The sequence below is a fragment of the Pongo abelii genome, chromosome 7, assembly GCF_028885655.2.
Source record: "Pongo abelii isolate AG06213 chromosome 7, NHGRI_mPonAbe1-v2.0_pri, whole genome shotgun sequence".
NCBI lineage: Eukaryota > Metazoa > Chordata > Mammalia > Primates > Hominidae > Pongo > Pongo abelii.
In genome coordinates, this window is record NC_071992.2 from 128,586,598 (window position 1) to 128,608,431 (window position 21,834).

The following is a 21,834-nucleotide window of genomic DNA, read 5'->3' on the forward strand; positions in this document are numbered from 1 at the left end:
TGGGGAAAACAAATATTTAAACCATAGCAAGAATCAATGCAAAATCAAAAGTAGTCTGTTCTTTATCTAAAGACTCCTGATGGATGCAGTGTCAGTGTTCTCAAACAGCCCAGGAAACTACAGACTGCTGGATCTCTGACAGAGAGATGGTGTGGGTTCCTGGGTACCTTATCTTTTGCCCTAAAAGTAGGAATTGAGTTCTGGCTGAATCTAGGTTGAGAACAGTAAACTAGCATTCACTCCTGAAGTGGAATATCAGTAATAGACTAGATAACAGCCTAAAGTCTTTCATAGGCTTTAGTTCCTGGTGTTAGCTACTGTACTTGCTAAGATAAATCCTTAGTTGGATAGCATCACCTTACTCTTTTTATATAGATTTTTGTTTTTGATGGCTAAAATGCTGGGATTAATCAATTGATACATTTGAAATACAAAAACACTTTGTGATAATCATGTAGAATACGGGCTTTCTTCAGTTTCAGACACAAACAGTTAATGGTTTAAAATTTATAGTCTTGGGCCAGGCCCGGTGGCTCACACCTGTAATCCCAGTACTTTGGGAGGCCGAGGCAGATAGATCACCTAAGGTCAGCAGTTCAAGACCAGCCTAGCCAATAAGGTGAAACCCTGTCTCCACTAAAAATACAAAAAAATTAGCCAGGCATGGTAGTGCATGCCTGTAATCCTAGCTGCTTTAGAGGCTGAGGTGGGAGGATTGTTTGAACTCAGGAGGCAGAGGTTGCAGGAGATCGCACCACTGCACTCTAGCCTGGGTGACAGTGCAAGACTCCATTTCAAAAAGAATAAAAATAAAAACAAAATAAAATTTATAGTCTCATATTCTCTATTCTATGTTTCACAAATATTCTCTTCAAATGTTCACTTTCTTCACTCACTTCTCTTCACTTGGTATTTTGCTATTTTTTTTTTAAATTTTTTCCTTTTCTCTCTCTGTTTAATGTGACAGATCATTTCTCCCATCTATATCTTGCCTCTTTCTAACTCTGTCTCATCTGGATGTCTTCATGGATATAAGAATATTTATTTCTTTGGATAATGTGATATTTAAATTTTTAGCGTAAGAAGAAAAGCAGAGCATAAACATTTGTTAAATATATATTTCCAAGGCCGATTAAAATTGTAGTAGTAATTATTTCAACTTTATTTTTATTTTATGTTAAAAAATTTGCCAACAACGAAAACAAACCAAAATGTCTATTTCTTTAAGTATACTCCTCAACCATTTGACCTGGAATGCATTAATTGGTGGAAATTTCACTGTCCTCCTAAATGGTATATTTTAATAAAGATTTACTATTATTTTCAATAAAATCAACACATTTTTCCTAAACTTTCTTATAAATTTTAAATGCAAATAGAAGTCAAACATTCAAGGAATCCTGAATTAGAGTTGGAAAGAATGACAGTACTCAATGCTTTCAGCCTTTTCCAAAATGCAAAAATCTTCTGTGGGAGGCACATTTTCCATATAATAACTTTAAATAGTTTTAAAAATAAAATATCAGCACATGAAAATCAATAGTATCAAACACTTGATCAGTACTGCATATTAAGTCCTATATTCTGCATCGAATACTTTTAGAACTGGAATCTTCTCTCTTGATTTTCTGGTGGCTTATTTGACAAAAACAAAAACAACTTATTTTCTTTAGTACTTATTAGGTTCCAAGAACTAAGCCAAGGCTTTTAATCATTTAGCCATAATGAACCTAAGAAGAAGTTTTCTTATTTTCTTGTTTTATTAGTATGGGATTTGAAGATCAGAGATTGTGTAAATTTTCCAGGATCTTATTGTAACTCACTTCAATTCAGTCATGCAGACAAAGCCAAGACATTCACCCACGACTCATGTGCTGATAATTTAGTACAATTCCCAGCTCTAATGATTTCATGCAATTTTACATAATTATTTACAACCTTTCACGTTAATTACCACATTAACATGATAAATATACAAACAGAACCTTTAAAGATTAATTCATACATTTACATTTCAGTTCTTGGCATATGTAGGTTCTTTGAACACTCTAACTAAAGGAATAAAAGGGTTTTTGATGATATTTAAAGATTAATGAACTAGTTTATGAATTTCCATGTCATTATATTACTCTGTTTTTATAGTAGATTACATGGAACTAAATGAAGAGAACTACTTATCTAAGTCCTTCTATTTTTACAGCATTGATATTTTCTGTCAATACGTACATAAATATATTAAAAGTGACACAGAAATTATGTAAATAATTACTGGGGAAAGTGAGGCAGAAATAATGATTCTTAGTAATTACAGAAAAAGATTTAAAAATCTACTGTGAGTTTTGAAGAGAGTTATTATTAAGTGTCTGTCTTCAATTATTAAACTGATTTCAAGAAATGTAATTTCCAATTTATGCATATTGCATGACTAATTTTCACATAGACATATAGAAACATTTCTTTTAGCTCATGATCCCTTTAGTTCAGAATGTTATAAATGTTATTTATAACATTTCACGAGTATGAAGTCAATGTATTGTGTGGTATGTATTGTGGTTCAGAAAAGAGGACATTATTTGTTTTGTCTTTACGAGAGTACAAGTACCTAAGGGGAAGATCTCTCTGCCCTATTAACCCCAGCTCTCTGGTAGGCACAAGACAGGTGGAACATCAAGTCCAGCTGATTTATCTCCTATATCTGTGGACTGTCAAAAACGTATTTTAATAGAGTCAGCAATTCTGCACAATAAATGAGGCAGAAATGTAATTGGGAAATAGCTTATAAGTCAGAACATAAAGAGAAGCAGTAATCTATCAATTAATTTAGGGTTTAAAGGTAGAAAAACAGTTTTAAATCCTGCCTCCACTCTAACCCTTACTATGCTCTGCCACTTTAAAGAGAACTATTTTACCTCTTTCAGACTCAGTTTATTCATCTGTACATTCCAAAAGTAACAGTTCCATAGATTTGTCAGAGGATTGCATCAAATATGTATTTAAATTACTTAGCATGGAATCTGGCTCTTTTAGACAATTCAGGCTGCTATAACAAAATACCACAGATTAGGTAAGTTTTCAACAACATAAATGTATTTCTTAGAGTTCTAAAGATTGGGAAGTCTAAGATCAAGGTGCCAGCAGATGTAGTGTTTGGTGAGGGCTTGCTCTGTGCTTCACAGACAGTGCCTCTGTGTCCTTATGTGGCGGAAGGCTGAATATGCTTCCTCAGACTTCTTTTATATAGGCACTAATCTCACTACTGAGGGTAGAGCCCCCAAGACCTAGTCACTTTCCAAAGGCCCCACCTCTTAATACCCCCACATGGGGGATTAGGTTTCAACATAAGAATTTGTGTGTGTTGTTGGGGGGCAGTGGGGTGAGGGAGAGAATAAATATTCAGATGATAGGATTGGCAAATAGTGGCATTAAGAAAATTATAAATATCAGAAATCAGAAATCGTGGTTATTTAGCTAAAAGATAAGAAAATTGAAGAGTCATTTATAGTCTTCTAGTGTTTTAAATTATTTTTTGTAAGTGTTCACTCAACAAATAACAGAATAATACAAGAATAGTTCAGATTGCATCTATTGTCACGGAAAAAATAAAACATTTGTTGTAAGAAAAAATGCACTGTGAAATATGCTAGGTATATTTTTGGGGTTGGGGGTGGGAGTGGCGATATCAAATTCCTAGAGAAATCAAATGACCAACCATCCTTCCTAGTTATTTGTGACAGCCTAGTTTATACCATTATCCTAGCACAATTGTTGACAATGTCCTGATTTAAATGGTAAAAAAAAATTTTACTTGAAGCAAATATATTCTATAAAAATTACATATCCTGGCTGTGTGTTGTGGCTCGCACCTATGATCCCAGCACTTTGGGAGGCCGAGGCGGGTGGATCACAATGTCAGGAGTTCAAGACCAGCCTGATCAACATGGTGAAACCCCGTCTCTACTAAAAGATAGAAAAAATTAGCCGAGCATGGTGGTGGGTGCCTGTAATCCCAGATACTTGGGAGGCTGAGGCAGGAGAATCACTTGAACCCGGGAGGCAGAGGTTGAGTGAACCAAGATCGTGCCATTGCACTCCAGCCTGAGTGACACGGCGAGACTCCATAAAAAAAAAAAATTGCATATCCTGTGAATGCATATCAACAGATTTATCTTTGATCTCTTCTCAGTAGATATGAATGTACCTTCTATGTTATTTCACAATTTAAAATTATTTTTTATTCTAATGACCTATGAACTGACATATGAACAAATGTATTTTAAAAAGGTAAAAATAAGAATGGCAAATGTAATTCGTTTTCATACGGCAAAATGTGTTATTAAAAAGTAATTTTATATATTTATGATTGTCTATTATGTGTCAATATACACACTCATTCTTCCCTATGGAGAGTGGACTATTAAGATTATTAAAATTAAAACAAAGATAAAACAAAAATTTTGCTTATCTTTTATTTTTAAAAATATTATTTTCAGCTGGGTGCGGTAGGTCACACCTGTAATCCCAGCATTCTGGGAGGCCGAGGGGGGTGGATTACTTGAGGCTAGGAGTTTGATACCAGCCTAGACAACAGTTGAGACCTGGTCCCTTTTGTATTTTGTAAAAATACAAAAATTAGCTGGGCATGGTAGTGCACGCCTGTAATCCCAGCTACTCGCGATGCTGAGGCAGGAGGCTTGAACCTGGGAGGCGGAAGTTGCAAGGGAGCTGCAATCATGCCATGGCCCTCCAGCCTGAGCGAAAGAGCAAGACTCTCTCTCTCAAAAAAAAAAAAAAAAATATATATATATATATGTATCTTATTTTTAACATCACATACTAATATAACTTTAATGAGAACTCAAGTCATTAGAATTATTTTATAACCTGAGATTAGGTCTTATCACTCTTTTTTGAATTTAATATTATGTAATTTAAAAAATAATAATAATTTCCAGGTATGTTCTTGGGGCAGAGAAGAGAGTAATTTCCCTACTTTCTATATTTTCTATGTCTATGGAACTCTACAAAAGCCAAGCGTCATTATAATTACCCTGAAATACTATAAAATTCTAAACTATTAAGATACCCATAATTTTAGATAGTATACATTCTATTTCCCAGTGTAAGTTAGATATACTATTGCAAAATCAACTTTGAAACAATAAGATTTTTGGCTAACCTTATGCATTTTATTCATTCAAAATGTTACCACCTATACTTGTGAAAGACCAAAAAAAATTATAATTTTATATTTTTATACATATCTGTAACTAATAGAGTAAGAAAAAATTAATTCATATTTTCTAATTCTTTTGATGACCAAGCAAAATATTTCAGAAAAGTCAGCTTTTGGATTCTTAAAAGACATCTGAATTCTTTACATATTGGCATAGAAATCTTTGCACAAACTTTTAAAAATAAAAAATAATATTTATTTCAAAGGATGACTACCAGAGGCTGAGAACTGTAGTGGACAAAAAAAAAAAAAAAAAAATAGAATGTATAAGATCTGCCATTTGATAGCACAACAGTGTGACTACAGTCAATAACAACTTAACTGTACATTTGAAAATAACTTAAAGAGTATAATTGGATTGTTGCAACACAATGAATAAATACTTGAGGAGATGGATATCCCATTCTTCATAATGTGCTTATTTCACATTGCCTGCCTGTAACAAAACATCTCATGTACTCCATTAATATATACACTTACTGTGTACCCACAACAATTAAAAATAAAAAAAAAAGGATAGTAGTGCTTCATAATCCCACATTAGTAGCAGTAGATTCTGTGTTCCTGGAAATATATATATTTACTTACATCCACATAAATCCATATAAATCAGTAAATGAGGAAACTATTTAGCTAATTCAACACGAATTTTTTTATTGATTTCATCACCAAGACAATTGCAACAAATCTTCACTGATTGTTCATATTTATATAAAGCATATTTATTAAATTATTTAAAATTAAGTACATAATTATTAGATCTGAAATTTAAAAAATTGAAAGATGTAAGATAACCAATTTTTATATAAAATATGTATAATCACAGATCATACAAATTTATATACTCACCAATACAAGTAGGTAAGGAATCATTCCACTGGGCCAAAGAATTGGGCACTGTTTCACACCTAATTGCTATGGATCCATGGAGAATATATCCTGGATTACATTCAAAAAGAACCAATGAACCGACTGCAAATTCATTGCCAATTCTTCTTCCGAATCTTGGTTCAGGCACAGAACTGCATTGTGTAGAACTTGTTCTAGGAACAGCTGTGTAGAAATATTATTTATTTTAATTTTATATGGTAGACAAATACAGATTTCAAAATTTAACTGTTTAAACACATTTTCGAGAAATCATCACTTTTTATCAGAACTTGAATTAACAATTTGAATACATTCTTAAAGTTTTAAATTTCAGGCAGAATAAAATATAATTTAAAATAAATATTGTTATTGTCATCCAGGTTTTTTATTAGAAAAGTTTTACTTTTGATTCTTTAAACATCAACGATTTTTGTTTTACCGAACTCATTAATATTACAAAGTAGTTTTAGTTAGATATTTTTGTAATTTGTGGGATGAAAACTGAAAGTTTTTTTTTTCTTTTTAAACTTAGAATACCAAGTTCAAAAAATACGTGTCAGGTTATATCAAATGATTTTACATTTTTTTTTCAGTATTTGGTTCTTAATTAAAAACAGATTTTACAAAAGCAAACAGTACTTTATTAATTTCATAGAATGTTCACGAACTTAATTTCAAACACATTTGCTATTGAGAAAGATAACTACATTTGGACTAGGTAGAATATATGTCAGACAGATTAACAACAATAAAAGTTTTTACTTTAATAATCATACAATATCAGATTTGAAATTGCTTTTAGATTTTATAGGTATGTCCTTTAATTGTGCCTTATTTTGGTTTAGTAAAATAGAATGATAACAGGATGTTTTTTCTTTTTAAAACACATAACAAATGTGATTAAAGAGATTGACAATAGCCCAAAAAATGATATGATGAATTCTAAATAGATTAATTCTTCTTATTCGACTTGAGTAAACATAATTCCATTCATTATAGTGCCTTTTTACAGTCGTAATACCACACATTGTTTCCAGGGGGAAGTACTACTTAACATAAAAGAGTATAGGATTATAGTCAACTGATAAATGGGGTAAGAAGGTTTAATAGGAATAACAAATCACAAATGTTTATACATTTCTTAGTAATAAAGTGCAAGATACATTTGAGATTAACTACTATATGACCATATATATTTCAAAGACAATATTTCAAATAATGGCTTTTAACTTGGTTTAATGATAATGTAGAAGGTTGTCTACCACAGGCAAGAAATAGAATGTGTAAACAAACTTCTAATTGCACAAAAGTCCTAATAACTGAAGGAAGTTTTAATTCTCCTGAGAGAATGAGAAACTATAATTTTAGAATGGAACACGGATTTCCTTGGCATGTTTAAGTACATCAGCACCAACATTTTTATATCTTTAATTTAGAGTGCTAAACTAAATTAGACTAAATAGTCTAGAGTGCTAGACTGTTAGAAAATAGAAAATGTAGATAGTAAAGGATTGTCAGGAAAAAAAAGCAGATGTTTTGAAAACAATAGGTGGGAAGGAAGGAAAATCAGACATTTAAATTGAGAATGATGATGGAAGCAATAGATTTTGTTTACTTTGGTCAAGGTGACAGTGATCTAGTGATGGTGGAGGGGACAAAATAAAACTGCTTAAAAACACTTTTATCTAGAGGATTTCATCATTTAAAAACTCTGAATACATCATGGAAAATGATATCATTCCTTAGTGTGTTTCTAGACTACAGGGTCACTTACCTTGGTAAACAAAGTGAAATCCCTTAGCTGTTATTGGTCCAACTGAAGTAAATCGAATTGTGATCTGATTACCTGAACTCAGTGGAAGTGATTCTCCTACTCAACAAAACAAACACTAAGATATCATAAATAATTTTCATTCAGTAAACCTAACAAATTATATTATAATCTTACACTGTCATTTGAAAATGTCAATCTATGTTCTATCAAATTACTTTAAAATATCCTACAACTACCAATATATTTTCTTTGGGTTCAACTTGTATTGCAATCTTTTTCTCAGAAAGCTTTAATTACATTTTTATACATATTGCCTCATTCTTCAAAGAATTCTTAAATATTTTATATTACATTAAACACCAGAGACTAAGTGATTAAATATATTATTTACTTGGTTACAATCCCAGAGAATAGTTGGTTGTATTTTTCTCAACCTTCTGAGTTAATTTTGTTTCTATTCTTTAGAAAAAAAAAGTGATATTATTTTCAGTTTACTTTATTTCTAATATGGATGACATAAATCTCAACTTTCACTACAATACTAATCAAAGTCAGTCTTTAATCAGTAACTGATGTATGGCAGTTCTATTAAAGGATACCTGAATGGGATCCTGAGAGGGAAGATAACAGAGAAGATTGCTGAGTTGGCCCATCATACACCTCAACAACATCGTGGAGTGATGTCTGGAAAAATACAAACTGGCCAAACACCACTGATCAACAGGAACCCGGAGAAGCAAATAAATCACCAACCATCCAAAAACGAAAACAAAAAACAAAAAAATAGAAAGAGGAGGAGAGAGAGAACAAAGTATTACAATATAATAGTCATTTTTTTTTCTACCATTAAAAGAGGATAGGTGCCAATTGGTTGATATTACTGACACATGTACTTCAGGTCATAAAAGAAGTGACCATGACCTAAAGCAATGAAATTTTAAGACAACAATTCTTAAAAATATAAATGAGTATAGCATTTAATTTGGATCAGAAATCATAAAATTGATGATTAATACTTTATAGTAGTTACTTTTGGCTTTTCCCAATGGTGGTTTGATTCTTTTCACTTTGTGACTCTCTTCTCTTTTTCTAATTTTTTACCTCCTCCTTTAGATAAGATAGACAAAGTTTTAATTCAGGGGATTTTTTTAATTGTGCTTAAAAATGCTATTCCATTATGAGTAATAATTTCATTAGAAAAAGATTAGCAAGATTCTTTTCAGATATAGTGTTTAATTTACATTCTAAGTTCTAAATGATTCCTAAACATTTATTGTTAATCTTCTGCCAAAATAAAGAAATATTATTTATGATTCCTCAGCAATTGAGATATCACAAAATTTTGCAAAATAATTGTTCTTCCATGGTAAGTATAGTTCTGAAGTACATACCAACAGAGCTTTACAGATGTGTCTTTTTACTCCATTTTTACTTATCCTTTAATTATATACTAAACTTACATGCATAATTTACCCAAACTAAAACTATAAAGAACCTGTTTCAAGAACAGAAATCAGTTTGCTTTGTGTTTTTTTTTAAATAAAATCAGTAACAAAAATTATCCTTAAAATATTTCATTGGTAAAATTGTGGGGTTTAAAAGAGTATAATTTTAATGAAAATTTAATAATGCAAAAGCAAGGTCACTTTTATAAATTTGAAATCACATGAATTTAAATTGTTCATTCCATGAGTATATACAAATATATTTTTCAAATGCTGATTCAAATTGTATACCTCAAATGAAGGCTATGGACATCCTCTGGTGGTACTTATACTAACAGGCTAATTCACTTGAAACATGATTACTTTTGCATATGAATTCAGGTATACATATAATATTGTAAACAAAGCTATACGTAGTTTTTGGGCCTGTAAAAATAAGCTGGTGATCTCAGTCCAGTTCTTTGTGGAGTAAAAGAAAATGAAAACATTAACAGATACAGCGATGTTTCTTTGAACGTTTCTGAACATTGCTGTTCTAAAATTTGTCAATAATCCTCCTTAAAATATTTCCTAGAAGTCATGAAGACAAATTTATGTTTCCACCTAACCAGACACATGCCGTGAATTATTTTAATCGTTTACAAGTCATACAAACATTTTGAATTCAGACCTTTTTAAAAGATCCCAAATTTGTTCCATGAAATCCCAAGCTACTTCCAAAATACTCCAAATATATATATATATATATTTGTTTTCTAATGGAAAGAAAGAGTTAAAGGATTTTGAATTGTACTATATATATACATACATATGTATATATATGTGTGTATATATATGTATATATATAGGAAAGGTTTTGTTTTCTGTTTTTGCATTTGTCTAGATTAGTGTTTGGATGATCTGTTCTCAAATATGTCTTAAGAAGGTTCTATTATATAAAGCAGATTGCCATTGCCTTACAAAGCAGCCAAAAAAAAGAAAAAAAAAATGGCATGTTAGTCTAATCACAGGAATTTTGTTACATCAAGCACACTGCCCAAAAAGGCTCTTGGCATGTAATTTATTCTTTCTCTTAGCTTTTTGGGAAATCATTAAGAAAAAGTACAATACTGCATCCTTTAACTCTTTCTTTCCATTAGAAAACATGCCCAATTTCCTTGCAAACCACTATATTTACAAACATTTAAAACAACTAAAATACACAGGTATCCAAGAGCTTTTTCTGAGGAAAAAGAAAAAAAAATTCATCTTTTTTTTTTTGCCTTTATGCTTCTTCTCAATTATTGTTTCTATGCAGATAAAATAGTTTTGCATTACCTCTAAACTGAATATTTTGAGACTATAACTGTTAATAATTCAGCCATTAACCCCATATTTTTGTATCATGTTAAGTATAGAAAACTGTAGGGCATGCTCTTTTAAGTGTTAATAATTTGTGCTTGTAATTTGTTGTAGTTAATAACTCAGTTGGGAGAGTTGAGAAAGCTAGGAGTAGGGGAGTAGAGTGCTGAATCTTGCCTTATTAAGCAATGAGCGAGCCACTTTTCTTTAAAAGCAATCAACTCTGCATTAACATGGGAAATTGAAATTTTAAATTAAAAGTAGCTTTCACCAGAAAAAAGTTACTCTGAGAGGATATGGAATCACCATAGTAAAGATAAAATTTTAAAGTACATGCATAGTAAGTTATTTTGTAGTATGAACAATGAAGAACACTAACATAGTGATCTGATTTCCCACACATTATCATATTAGCTATTGTCTCATTAAACTGATATATTATAATCATGAACCTAATACTCCCAGTCAGAAGTCTTAAGAACTAAGTGGTGACTCTCAGATTTGCTTCTCCATTCTGTCTGTAAATGTCTTAATTTATTTAGTTTTTTAAGGTGCAAACAGCAGTAGGTCTTCTGATTCTAAAATGTTCTGAATAGCCAAAGGTATTTGCCTGGTTGAAAGTGATGTAAGGAAAATGTGTAAGAGATTTTAAAGTGGCTCAAAAGATTACTGATTACTGTTTTTTTGTAAGCAAGTTGTCTAGCAAATTGGGTTACTTGTGTTAAATGGAGACTGTGGTATAATGCAATGGATTATTGCCCAGTGAACAGATTTATTTTGTCTCTATGCATCTATTTGTTTGTAAATTCATTTTAACATTCCTGATTATCTATCTACACATCTATCTAATTTATCTATTAACCATCTATTATTTGGTTATTTGAATTCTCCTTTGAACCATTGTAACATCTTACTGAGTTTTTCATTATTTAACTGGGAGTTAAATAAAATTTTTGATTTAAATATCCTTTATATTTATATGAGAGTCATAATTATGCTCTTTTTAAAAATTACCTCTTAACACTGACCTGATGCTGGTGCCTCAATCCAATGGGTAGAACATCCTTTTATTTCTAGGACTACAATTAACCCCAAGTCTGTGCTGATTATGCCTTTTGCATGATTAACAAGCTCCGTGGTCTGTTTCTTCATTTCCAAGCAGATACAGAATTCCCTGCCTCAGCTCCAAGCTTCTTTTCTGTTTTCTTAAGCATATAGATTTCAAAAGGATTTTGCTCTCAAGATACAAGAGTAAGCTGTATACATCAAGCTATTTCTTAAGGGAAACACTACTCATTTTTTTTCTTCTTTAAACATAATAGATGTTAAAGAAAATGTTTTTATCTCTTTTGCTGAAAAAATCAATTTTTATAGTGGTATATATATTGTAGTAAGCTAGAAAAAGGAAACCAGTCAGATAAAAGCAAACATAAAAAATATCCGTACAAATAAACCTATGCACATTATCTAGTTTTTATGCCTGAAACTATATCTGAGCCTATTATATTTTCATACATTGCATTTTAGAATAGAGTTTATTAATTCCACCAGCATTAGTTGATTCTATGATGCGCCAGGAACTGGGTTAAATGCTAGGGTTAAAAAAGTGACCAGTACAGATAGGGTCCCTGCTCTTTAACACTATTAATTCTATTTCTGTTTATTGATGTGGCAGCTTTTCCTTATTCCACCTATGAAAAGATGTTAGGCTGGCCAATTAATTATAAACCAACAATAGGGAACTTTGGGTACATATTTCCATGAAGAGTATTGCTATATTGATCAATTAAATCCATTCTTCAAAGCAAAGCATCTACTAATCTCTAACGGGCAACATTCGTGGAGTTCTCGACCACATTTTTAATAAATCTATAACTTAGATTTTAAAAAGATCACTTTAAAAGTCTGGAGAAATCACTTAGAGGAAAACTAATTTATATCACTTTGCTATAACCTTTATCCCTATTTTAAAGTATTTTCCTAGTTCATTTTCTCCCCATGAATAAATTCAGAATGAGACAAGGCAGTGTATCTATCTACCCTTTCTTGTAGACAAAGCAAGCTTTATTTGACATCTAATTTTTGAAGTATCACATCCAAATAAGATTGAGAGGTAGGGTTCCATTGACTGAGAAAGTTTGCATAACATAAATTTTCATTTAACTGTTTCAATAAGCATTTGTTTCCTATTCTCCATCAAACCCTGTCAAATCCTTTTTCCTTTGGTCACATTCATTTAATTCCTGAGACTTCATCCAATTTGCTTAATTAAGCCATCCCAAATGTAAATCAATAAATGATGACAGTGTCTAAGATGGCATAAAGAAACTCTTGAGCATTAGCATAGATAACTGGCAGAATTCTCACTACAGACCAACAGTTACCCTGAAAGCATCATTGTGGAAACAGTATAGTGGGTGCCTGGAATATGTCATAATGCACTAAAATGGGTTAGTGCTCACAGGGGAGGGCCTTTGCTTAGAACATGAATAAATAGAACAACAAGAATTTAAAGCTCTCTTTTCCACTAAACTCTAATCTGCAATATGGTTGAAACGTTCTACCACTGCTAGCAGTCTCTCCTTGAACAATGTTTAATCAGGCTCTTCTGAATCCTCTTCCCAACTAGGCCCTGACTATTTTACTTCTGTGTCTGTCTTTGCATTGTCCAACTTTAACAAGAATCCTAATGAGCTGGTTTAGCCAAAACCCCCTTCCCTCAATGTCTGATTACCCTCTCACCTCCACCATCCCCCAGGTGATATCTGATCACCCTGGTTTGCTTTCACCAACAGTCCTGTTAGGGTGGTTTAGCCAGAATCCCCCTCATCCCTGATGTTTCCTCTTAATAATTTTCTATCTACTGACCTCCATCCTGCTTCTTGTCTATAAATTCCCACTTTTTCTTGTTATATTTGAAGTTGGCTCAATCTCTCTTCTCTACTGCAAAACCCATCAGGGTAGTTCCTACGCCTAGCTTGATACTTCTGAATAGTCTATTTGATACAGTTTGGCTGCATCTCCACCCAAATCTCATCTTGAATTGTAATCCCAATAATCCCCATGTCCGCCTGAGAGGTAACTGAATCATGGAGGTCGTTTTCCCTTTGCTGTTCTCATGATAGTGAATGAGTTCTCATGAGATATGATGGCTTTATAAGCATCTGGCATTCCCCCTGCTGGCTCTCACTCTGTCCTGCTGCCACATGAAGAAGGCACCTGCTTCTCCCGTTGCCTTCTGCCATGATTGTAAATTTCCTGAGGCCTCCTCAGCAATGTAGAACTGTGAATCAATTAAACCTTTTTCCTTTATAAATTACCTAATCTTGGGTATTTCTTCATAGCAGTGTGAGAACAGGCTAATACAGTAAATTGGTACCAGGAGTGGGGTGCTACTCTAAAGATACCTGAAAATGTGGAAGCAACTTTGGAACTAGGTAAGAGGCAAAAGTTAGAAAGTTTTGAGGGCTCAGAAGACAGGGAGATGTGGGAAAGTTTGGAACTTCCTAAAGATTTGTTGAATGGCTTTGACCAAAATGCTGATAGTGATATGGACAATGAAGTCCAGACTGAGGTTTTCTCAGATGGAGATGAGAAACTTGTTGAGGACTAGAATAAGGGTGATTTTTTCTCTGCTTTAGTAAAAAGACTGGTGGCATTTTTCCCCTGTGCTAGAGATGTATGGAGCTTACTTTGAACTTGAGAGAGATGATTTAAGGTATCTGGCACAAGAAATTACTAAGCTGCAAAGCATTCAAGAGGAAGCAGAACATAAAAGTTTGGAGAATTTGCAGCCTGACCATGTAATAGAAAATAAAAACCCATTTTCTGGGGAGAAATTCAAGCCAGCTGCAGAAATTTGCAAAAGTAATGAGGAGCCAAATATTAATCCCCAGGACAATAGGGAAAATGTCTCCAGAGCATGTCAGAGACCTTCATGGAAGCCCCTCCCATCAAAGGCCCAAAGGCTTAGGAGGGAAAAATGGTTTCCTGGGCTGGCTCAGGGCTCCCCTGCTCTGTGCAGCCTCAGGACATGGTGACCTGCACCCAGCTGCTTCAGCTCTAGCTGTGGCTAAAAGGAACCAAAGTACAGCTTGAGCCATTGCTTCAAAGGGTGCAAGTCCCAAGCCTTGGCAGCTTCCACATGGTGTTGAGCCTGTGGGTGCACAGAAGTCAAGAACTGAGGTTTGGGAACCTCTACCTAGATTTCAGAGGATGTATGGAAATGTCTGGATGTCCAGGCAGAAGATTGCTGCAGGGTGGAGCCATCATGAAGAACTTCTGCTAGGGCACTGTGGAAGGGAAATATGGGATCAGAGCTCCCACACAGAGTACCCACTGGGGCACTGCCTAGTGGAGCTATGAGAAGAGGGCTACCATCCTCCAGATCCAGATGGTAGATTCACTGACAGCTTGTATCGTGCACCAGGAAAAGTCACAGATGCTCAATGCCAGTCTATGAAAGCAGCCAGGATGGGGATTTTACCCTGCAATGCCACAGGGGTGGAGATGCCCGAGGCTGACAGAGCCCACCTCTTGCATCAGCATGACCTGGATGTGAGACATGAAGTCAAAGAAGATCATTTTGGAACTTTAAGGCTTAATGACTGCTCTATTGGATTTTGGACTTGTATGAGGCCTGTAGCCCTTTTGTTTTGGCCAATTTCTCCCATTTGGAACTGGTATATTTGCCAAATGCCTGTACCCCCATTGTATCTAGGAGATAACTAACTTGCTTTTGCTTTTATAGGCTCATAGGTAGAAGGGACTTGCCTTGTTTCAGATGAGACTTTGAACTTGCACTTTTGGGTTAATGCTGGAATGAATGAAGACTTTGGAGAACTGTTGGAAAGGTATGATTGTGTTTTGAAATGTGAGGGCATGAGATTGGAAGGGACCATGGGCTGTGTCCTCATTCAAATCTCATCTTGAATTGTAGTTCCCATAATTTCCACGTGTACTGGGAGGGACCCAGTGAGAGGAAACTGAATCATGAGGGTGGTTTCCCCATAGCTGTTGTCATGATACTGAGTGAGTTCTTATGAGATATGATGGTTTTATAAGTGTCTGGTATTTCTGCTTCTGGCTCTCACTTCATCCTGCCACCCTGCGAAGAAAGTGCCTGCTTCTCCTTTGCCTTCTACCATGATTGTAAGTTTCCTGAGGCTTCCCCAGCTGTTCAGGACTGTGAATCAATTAAACCTCTTTCCTTTATAAATTATCCAGTCTTGGATATTTCTTCATAGTAGCGTGAGAATGGACCAATACACTATTCTTCTATTGTTTAACAAGTACATGAATGATTTCTTTTTAAAACTGCCTAAGCAAACCATAAACTTTTGGAAGTCACTTTTAATTTTTGAGCCATCAAAATAACTAGCTGTTACATTATATAGAGGTTCACTGATTTAGCAATTAATTAACTTCAAATGAGGATAATGAAACAAATATGGACATGATTACCATAATTCAATGATCAGGATTGGAGTTATTGAATTAAAAATGAAAATTGAATTTATGTAAATTAATATTTCAATTTGTTTGTCATTTTTTTCTCAGAGGGGAATAATTCTCTGAGTATCCTAATGGCATGACAGTGTCAGAAAAAAAAAAACTGAGACTTAGACTGGGGCATGGTTAAGGGAAGAGATTCAACTCCTATGTAGAAGGTGATGGAGAGTTAAAATATCTAAGAGGTTGTAGTGAATTCAGCTTTGGTTTAAACCTGTAAACCTGTTTTGAAATAAAAGGCTCCAAATTTGGTGGAGTAAGGGCAGCAGGTCTCTCTGGAAGCAACTCTAGTAGTCAGATGGATAGTGCCAAATTAATGAATGGTGACAATGACAGTGCCAATCAAAGCTTGTCAAATGACAAGCCCTCTTTGTTGCATAGAAGAATGGATGAAGCAACCTAAAGATTATCAGCACTTATAGCTGAGCAGATTTAGGAAGATTAATGTTTTCAAATGACCAACTTATGTGTCTGAAATGTCCTATGATATTAAGATATTTCATAAAATTGCCTAATAAAGAGTTAAGCATTCAATTTCTGTAATCAGACTCTCAAGGACTTAATCCAGGATTAACCACATGGGAAAGCCTCAGTTTCCTCATCTGTAAAATAGGGATAATAAAAGTACCTGACCTCCTAGGATTGATGTGAATAGCACATAAATTAATACTTGTAAAACATTTTAAACAGCACCTGAAGCAGTAATAAATGTTAGTCACCATTACTAGTAACTCAGCTTTGTAAATATATATGTTCCTAATTCAGTCAGAAAACTTACTGATAGGCAAAATTTAATTGAACTTTTATGTGAGCATTTCCTCTTTCATTGTCTGCTTTCTATACATCAGTATTTAGTAAAAAAGATAGAACTGCCTGGGTGAGATGAGTACTCCAGCTATTTTAATCAAGCATAATTTGTCTTAAGACTTCAAGATGGCTATGCACTTCTCTGTCTACTTGATTTTATATTCTATCCTTTTGGATGAAAAAGGAAAATGTAATTATCAGCTTTCTTTTGGGGCTAAGAAAAGGGGAGCAAGGTGAGAGTGCATTCTACCTTTGTTTTTGTTTACTCCCTCAATCTTAATTCCTTCTGTTTCAAAGTCACTGAAACTTCATCACAAAATAAATAGTTCCACATAGAAGGAAGTCGGTGCAGAAAAGGAAATTAGAAAATATCATAAATTCCTATTAGATCTCTGCTTGATTCTCAACATGCTTACTACTCCTTTTGCAAAATCTACACATTGTTTTGTATTTTAGGGTTTATTTTGATGCCTATATTAGGAACTGAGCTGGTTTGCCACCTTGTTAAAAATTGTGTCACCCCTGTTTTGCTCAATTTTCATTTTATTACCAACACAGCACAGATGAAAATGCACATGTGCATCCACAGTACTGACAGAACAGAAATAAAGAAGATTCAAATCAAAGATGGGTAGAGTACTATATTTCACTATGTGTGAAATCATAAAAAATTACTGTTGGTAACACAAGCTCTCATAATGTTTGGCTACTTTTATGTGAATTTCTGACTCGTATTTTCTTTTTTTTATTATTATACTTTAAGTTTTAGGGTACATGTGCACAACGTGCAGGTTTGTTACATATGTATACATGTGTCATATTTTCATCTCATATGAATACTTGAAGACAAAATATTAGACATTTTCATGAATGCAAAATGCTTCCCTTTTAAATCAGTAACATATACTGTGCAGAACTGTTTGCCCTCCATATTGTATACTCTGAACTGTGAAAGTACTTATTGTATAAATAGCTACAAATTTGCATTTTTGGATCATTATACCACTTGGATATCATGATTTTAAAGGCTTTATCATTTAAAGATTATTACAAGGTGTGCAATTAAAACTTCCATTTTCTGAAAAATAAATAAAAGTATAGTACTATGAAAATTTACTTTCAAAAGCATCAGAAAGGCAGAATATTTAAAATTTTATACAATAACAATATTGTATAAAATTACCTTAGATTATGCATATAAGAAGTATATGAAACAAATAAATTTTGTGTTCAGATGTGTGTCCCATTCCCCAGATATCTCATTATGTATAAGCGAACATTTCAAAATCCAAAATAATTGGATATCTAAGACACTTCTAGTCTCATGCATAAGGGATGATTAGGGATACTTGACTGTAATATCAAGTGAAAGTTTTATTAATAGTTTGAAAATTTTATGTTTTCTACATATCAGTTAGATTCCATGCACTTATGGTTATTATCATAGTACAATAGCAGTAAACATATTAACTCACAGTGAGCTGCGTGATGCTGATTTAGCATTTTTAAATCTCCATGCAGAAGCATGGCTCCACCCTAGAATGCTGGGGCCAGTCCTGCCTTTGAGCAAAAAAGTCTGGAGTGCTAAGTCAGCAACTCACAGAGTATAATGAGATCATTCTGGCTCTGAAAAATAAATATATGAAAATCTTAATATGTATTGCTATTTTGTAGTAATTAGGAAATAAAATATGTCATTAAAAAAATTCAATGATTTGACTATGGTACCCAATTATCCAGTAATTTGGTAGCTCCAGGAATCTAGGTTTGCTTTGAACTTAACAACAATAAATGGGGTCCTAATTTATCTTTCTGTTAACAATTTCTTTGTGTGATACTTTTGTCAACCCATAAACTAGGTTTCTGACTAAATCCATAATATCTACTTTCAGATTTCTCTAAAGCTAGATTTCTTTCTGTATTGTGACCATTTGCCTACTGTCAAAATTTCAAAACTGCCTATTTGACATATTTTAAATGTATAGACATTATAAAAACCATCTTATAAGCAAATATAGTTTAATTTTCTTTAATTGTTCCAGAAGCAAGTATCTATTCAACTGCAAGCCAGAAGCTTATCTGCAATTTGGCAGTTGTAACATTTCCCAGAAGTTGAGAATTAATTTGGTGTTTAAAAGCAAATGAAATAAAAACACAATAAGCAATTCTATTGTATGTTTAAAAGAATTAAAACAGAAAAGCCAAATAAAAAGTTTAAAGTGTTCAAATATGTTATTAGCACTTTTGTCTTGAGCCATTTTCAATTTGAATGTGTGCTTTTATTTAATCACCTTTCATATTTTTTTTTACACATTTGGTAGAACATATCTGCCAAATCCCAATTAGGTCAGAGAGATTAAAGACAGAAAAACATTCTCCTATGAACTATAAATTAAATTACTGTGATTTATTTTATGATGTAAAATTTCAAACATATACCAAGTAGACAGAATAGTAAAGTAAACACCCATGAAACCATCACCCAGCTTCAACACTTATCAACATTATGCCAATCTTGTTTCATGTGTCTCTTCCTATCTGACCTGTATCCCCAACCTGGAGTACTTTTAAGCAACTCCCCAACATCATATTCTTTTTCCATAAATGCTTTGGTATTTGTCTGTAACAGATAAAGACTTTAAAAAATAGCCACAATATAATTACCAGATCTAACAAATTTAATGATAATTTCTTTATTTCATCAAATAACTATTTCTTGTTCCCATTTCCCTGATTTTACCCAAAAATAGTCTTTTTATAGTTAGTTTAATCAAATATGAATTTAAAGTCCATCCATTTCATTTGATTGATTTGTTACTAATGTTACTTTTAATGTATAAAACTTATAACCCTCATCTTATTTTTAATGTCATATATTCTTGAAAAAAATGAGTCTTTTAAAGCAGAGAGACTAAAATAGGATAACAATTGAACAAAATTTTACTGGCATCTAGCTGTTGGTAAGAGTTAATTTTATGAGGTTATTATAGAATGTAATTCAATTTGTAGGGTACCTCTAGAGGTGAGAGGGATGCTATGTGGATATAGTTCCTACTTCAATTAGAGAAGTTTTGTTTCTCTCTGCTTTATGTATGGGACTTTGACACACAATTTAGCATTATGCCCAGATTCAAGCTCTTGCTTTCATTGAATTCTTTAACTCCTCTGTGCATGTTGCCTCCTACACATGCTTTGCCACACCTTTTCTGCAGGCAAAGTACCCTCAACCCCTCAACTTCCAAAGTTCCACTTACTCTTTCATTGGCAGAATGTACTGCTATTTCAGAATAACGGGTGGAGGGGTACACCACACGTCAACATTTTAAAAAAGGTTCTTAGCTTTGCAAAAAAAGTCATCACTAGTCATCTCTTTAACTTGGGCTCTAGCTTTATGTTGAGAGTCATGTTTGCACATTTTTTTTTAACAGAAGGAATTCCAAGCTTACTTATTCTCATTATAAAATGCTACCATTCTCTGGCACTTATCTTGCCAGACTAGGCTGGGCGCAGTGACTCACACCTGTAATCCCAGCGTTTTGAGAGGCCTAGGTGGGTGGATCACTTTAGGTCAGGAGTTCGAGACCAGCCCGGCCAACATGATGAAACCCCGTCGCTACTAAAAATACAAAAAGTTAGCTGAGCGTGGTGGCACGCGCCTGTAGCCCCAGCTACTTGGGAGGCTGAGGCAGGACAATCACTGGAACCCAGGAGGTGGAGGTTGTAGTGAGCCAAGATTGTGCCACTGCACTCCAGCCTCGGTGATAGAGGAAGACTACCTCTAAAAATATATATATATATGTTATATATATGTGTAATATATTTATAATATATATTACATATAATAATATATGTATATATACATATATGTACATATATTTAATAATATATGTATATATGTAATATATGTAATATATATTATATTATTATAATATATTACATATATATTACATATATATATACATATATATATATTGCCAGACCAAAGTCTATTAAAAATTTCTAATGAAAGTGAGAGAATTTGCTGCTGGTAGAAATTGAGAAAATGAATAAAAAACATTTTTAAATGAATAAAAAACACTTTTAAAAGTTATAATATTAACTAGTTATCATTCATTAAACCCTTACTATATATTACAGACGGTGCAAAGTTCTTTATACAGATCAGCTTCATTGATCCTCACAAAAACCTTCGAGGTAGGCACTATCATCTCTGTTTTGCAGATAAAAAAACAAAACAACTATCAAAAAATTAGTAAGTTAAAAAGGGAAAGAACTAAGATTTGAATTCATAGAATAAGAATTTATCTTAAACCTGGTCTCCTAGCCATTACCCTATAGAGCATGGCAGCATGGAGTGTACTGGTGGACAGGTCACATTAAAAACTACTGAGAAAACTTAAGGTCAAACACAACAATTAAGATACATGATAAAGAAGCAGAACTGAAATAAAAGAGTGAATTATATTAGGGATATTTTGTTGAAAAAAATAGGGGAAATATTTTATAATTTATTTATAAATACATTCATCCTAAATGGCCAAATTATTATTTAGTCATCATGAATAATAGAGGAATAGATTTCTATTATCTTAGAAATACACACATCATTTATATAAAACGTGTTCTTAATAAATAAGGTGACAAATATTCTGTAGACTTTTAGTACTTTTGGGAATAGATTTTAGAATTCACAGGAGTAGCAGAATCTATTGAGTAACTTTTATTTTCACAATTGTTACAAAGTAAAACGTTAGTCATAGAGAGTTTGGGATTTGCATTTCTACAAACCCAGATTTGACGAGCTTTGCTACTTCCTGGTGTGTGCCCTTGAACATGCTACCAAACCTTTCTGA

General features: G+C 33.2%; 1 protein-coding gene across 4 annotated transcripts in view; it reads right to left on the bottom strand.

The window, feature by feature from the left end:
- CSMD3 (CUB and Sushi multiple domains 3) overlaps positions 1-21,834 on the bottom strand; it is a 1,211,731-nt gene that overhangs the window by 185,269 nt on the left and 1,004,628 nt on the right. For 3 of the 4 annotated variants that reach the window (XM_054518783.2, XM_063726791.1, XM_063726792.1), the window contains one exon: positions 6,083-6,286. In XM_054518783.2, the coding sequence (XP_054374758.2) occupies positions 6,083-6,286 (204 nt within the window). Of the gene's footprint in view, positions 1-6,082; positions 6,287-7,877; positions 7,974-8,476; positions 8,591-21,834 lie in introns of all 4 variants that reach the window. The other variant, XM_024251069.3, reaches the window with a different exon arrangement.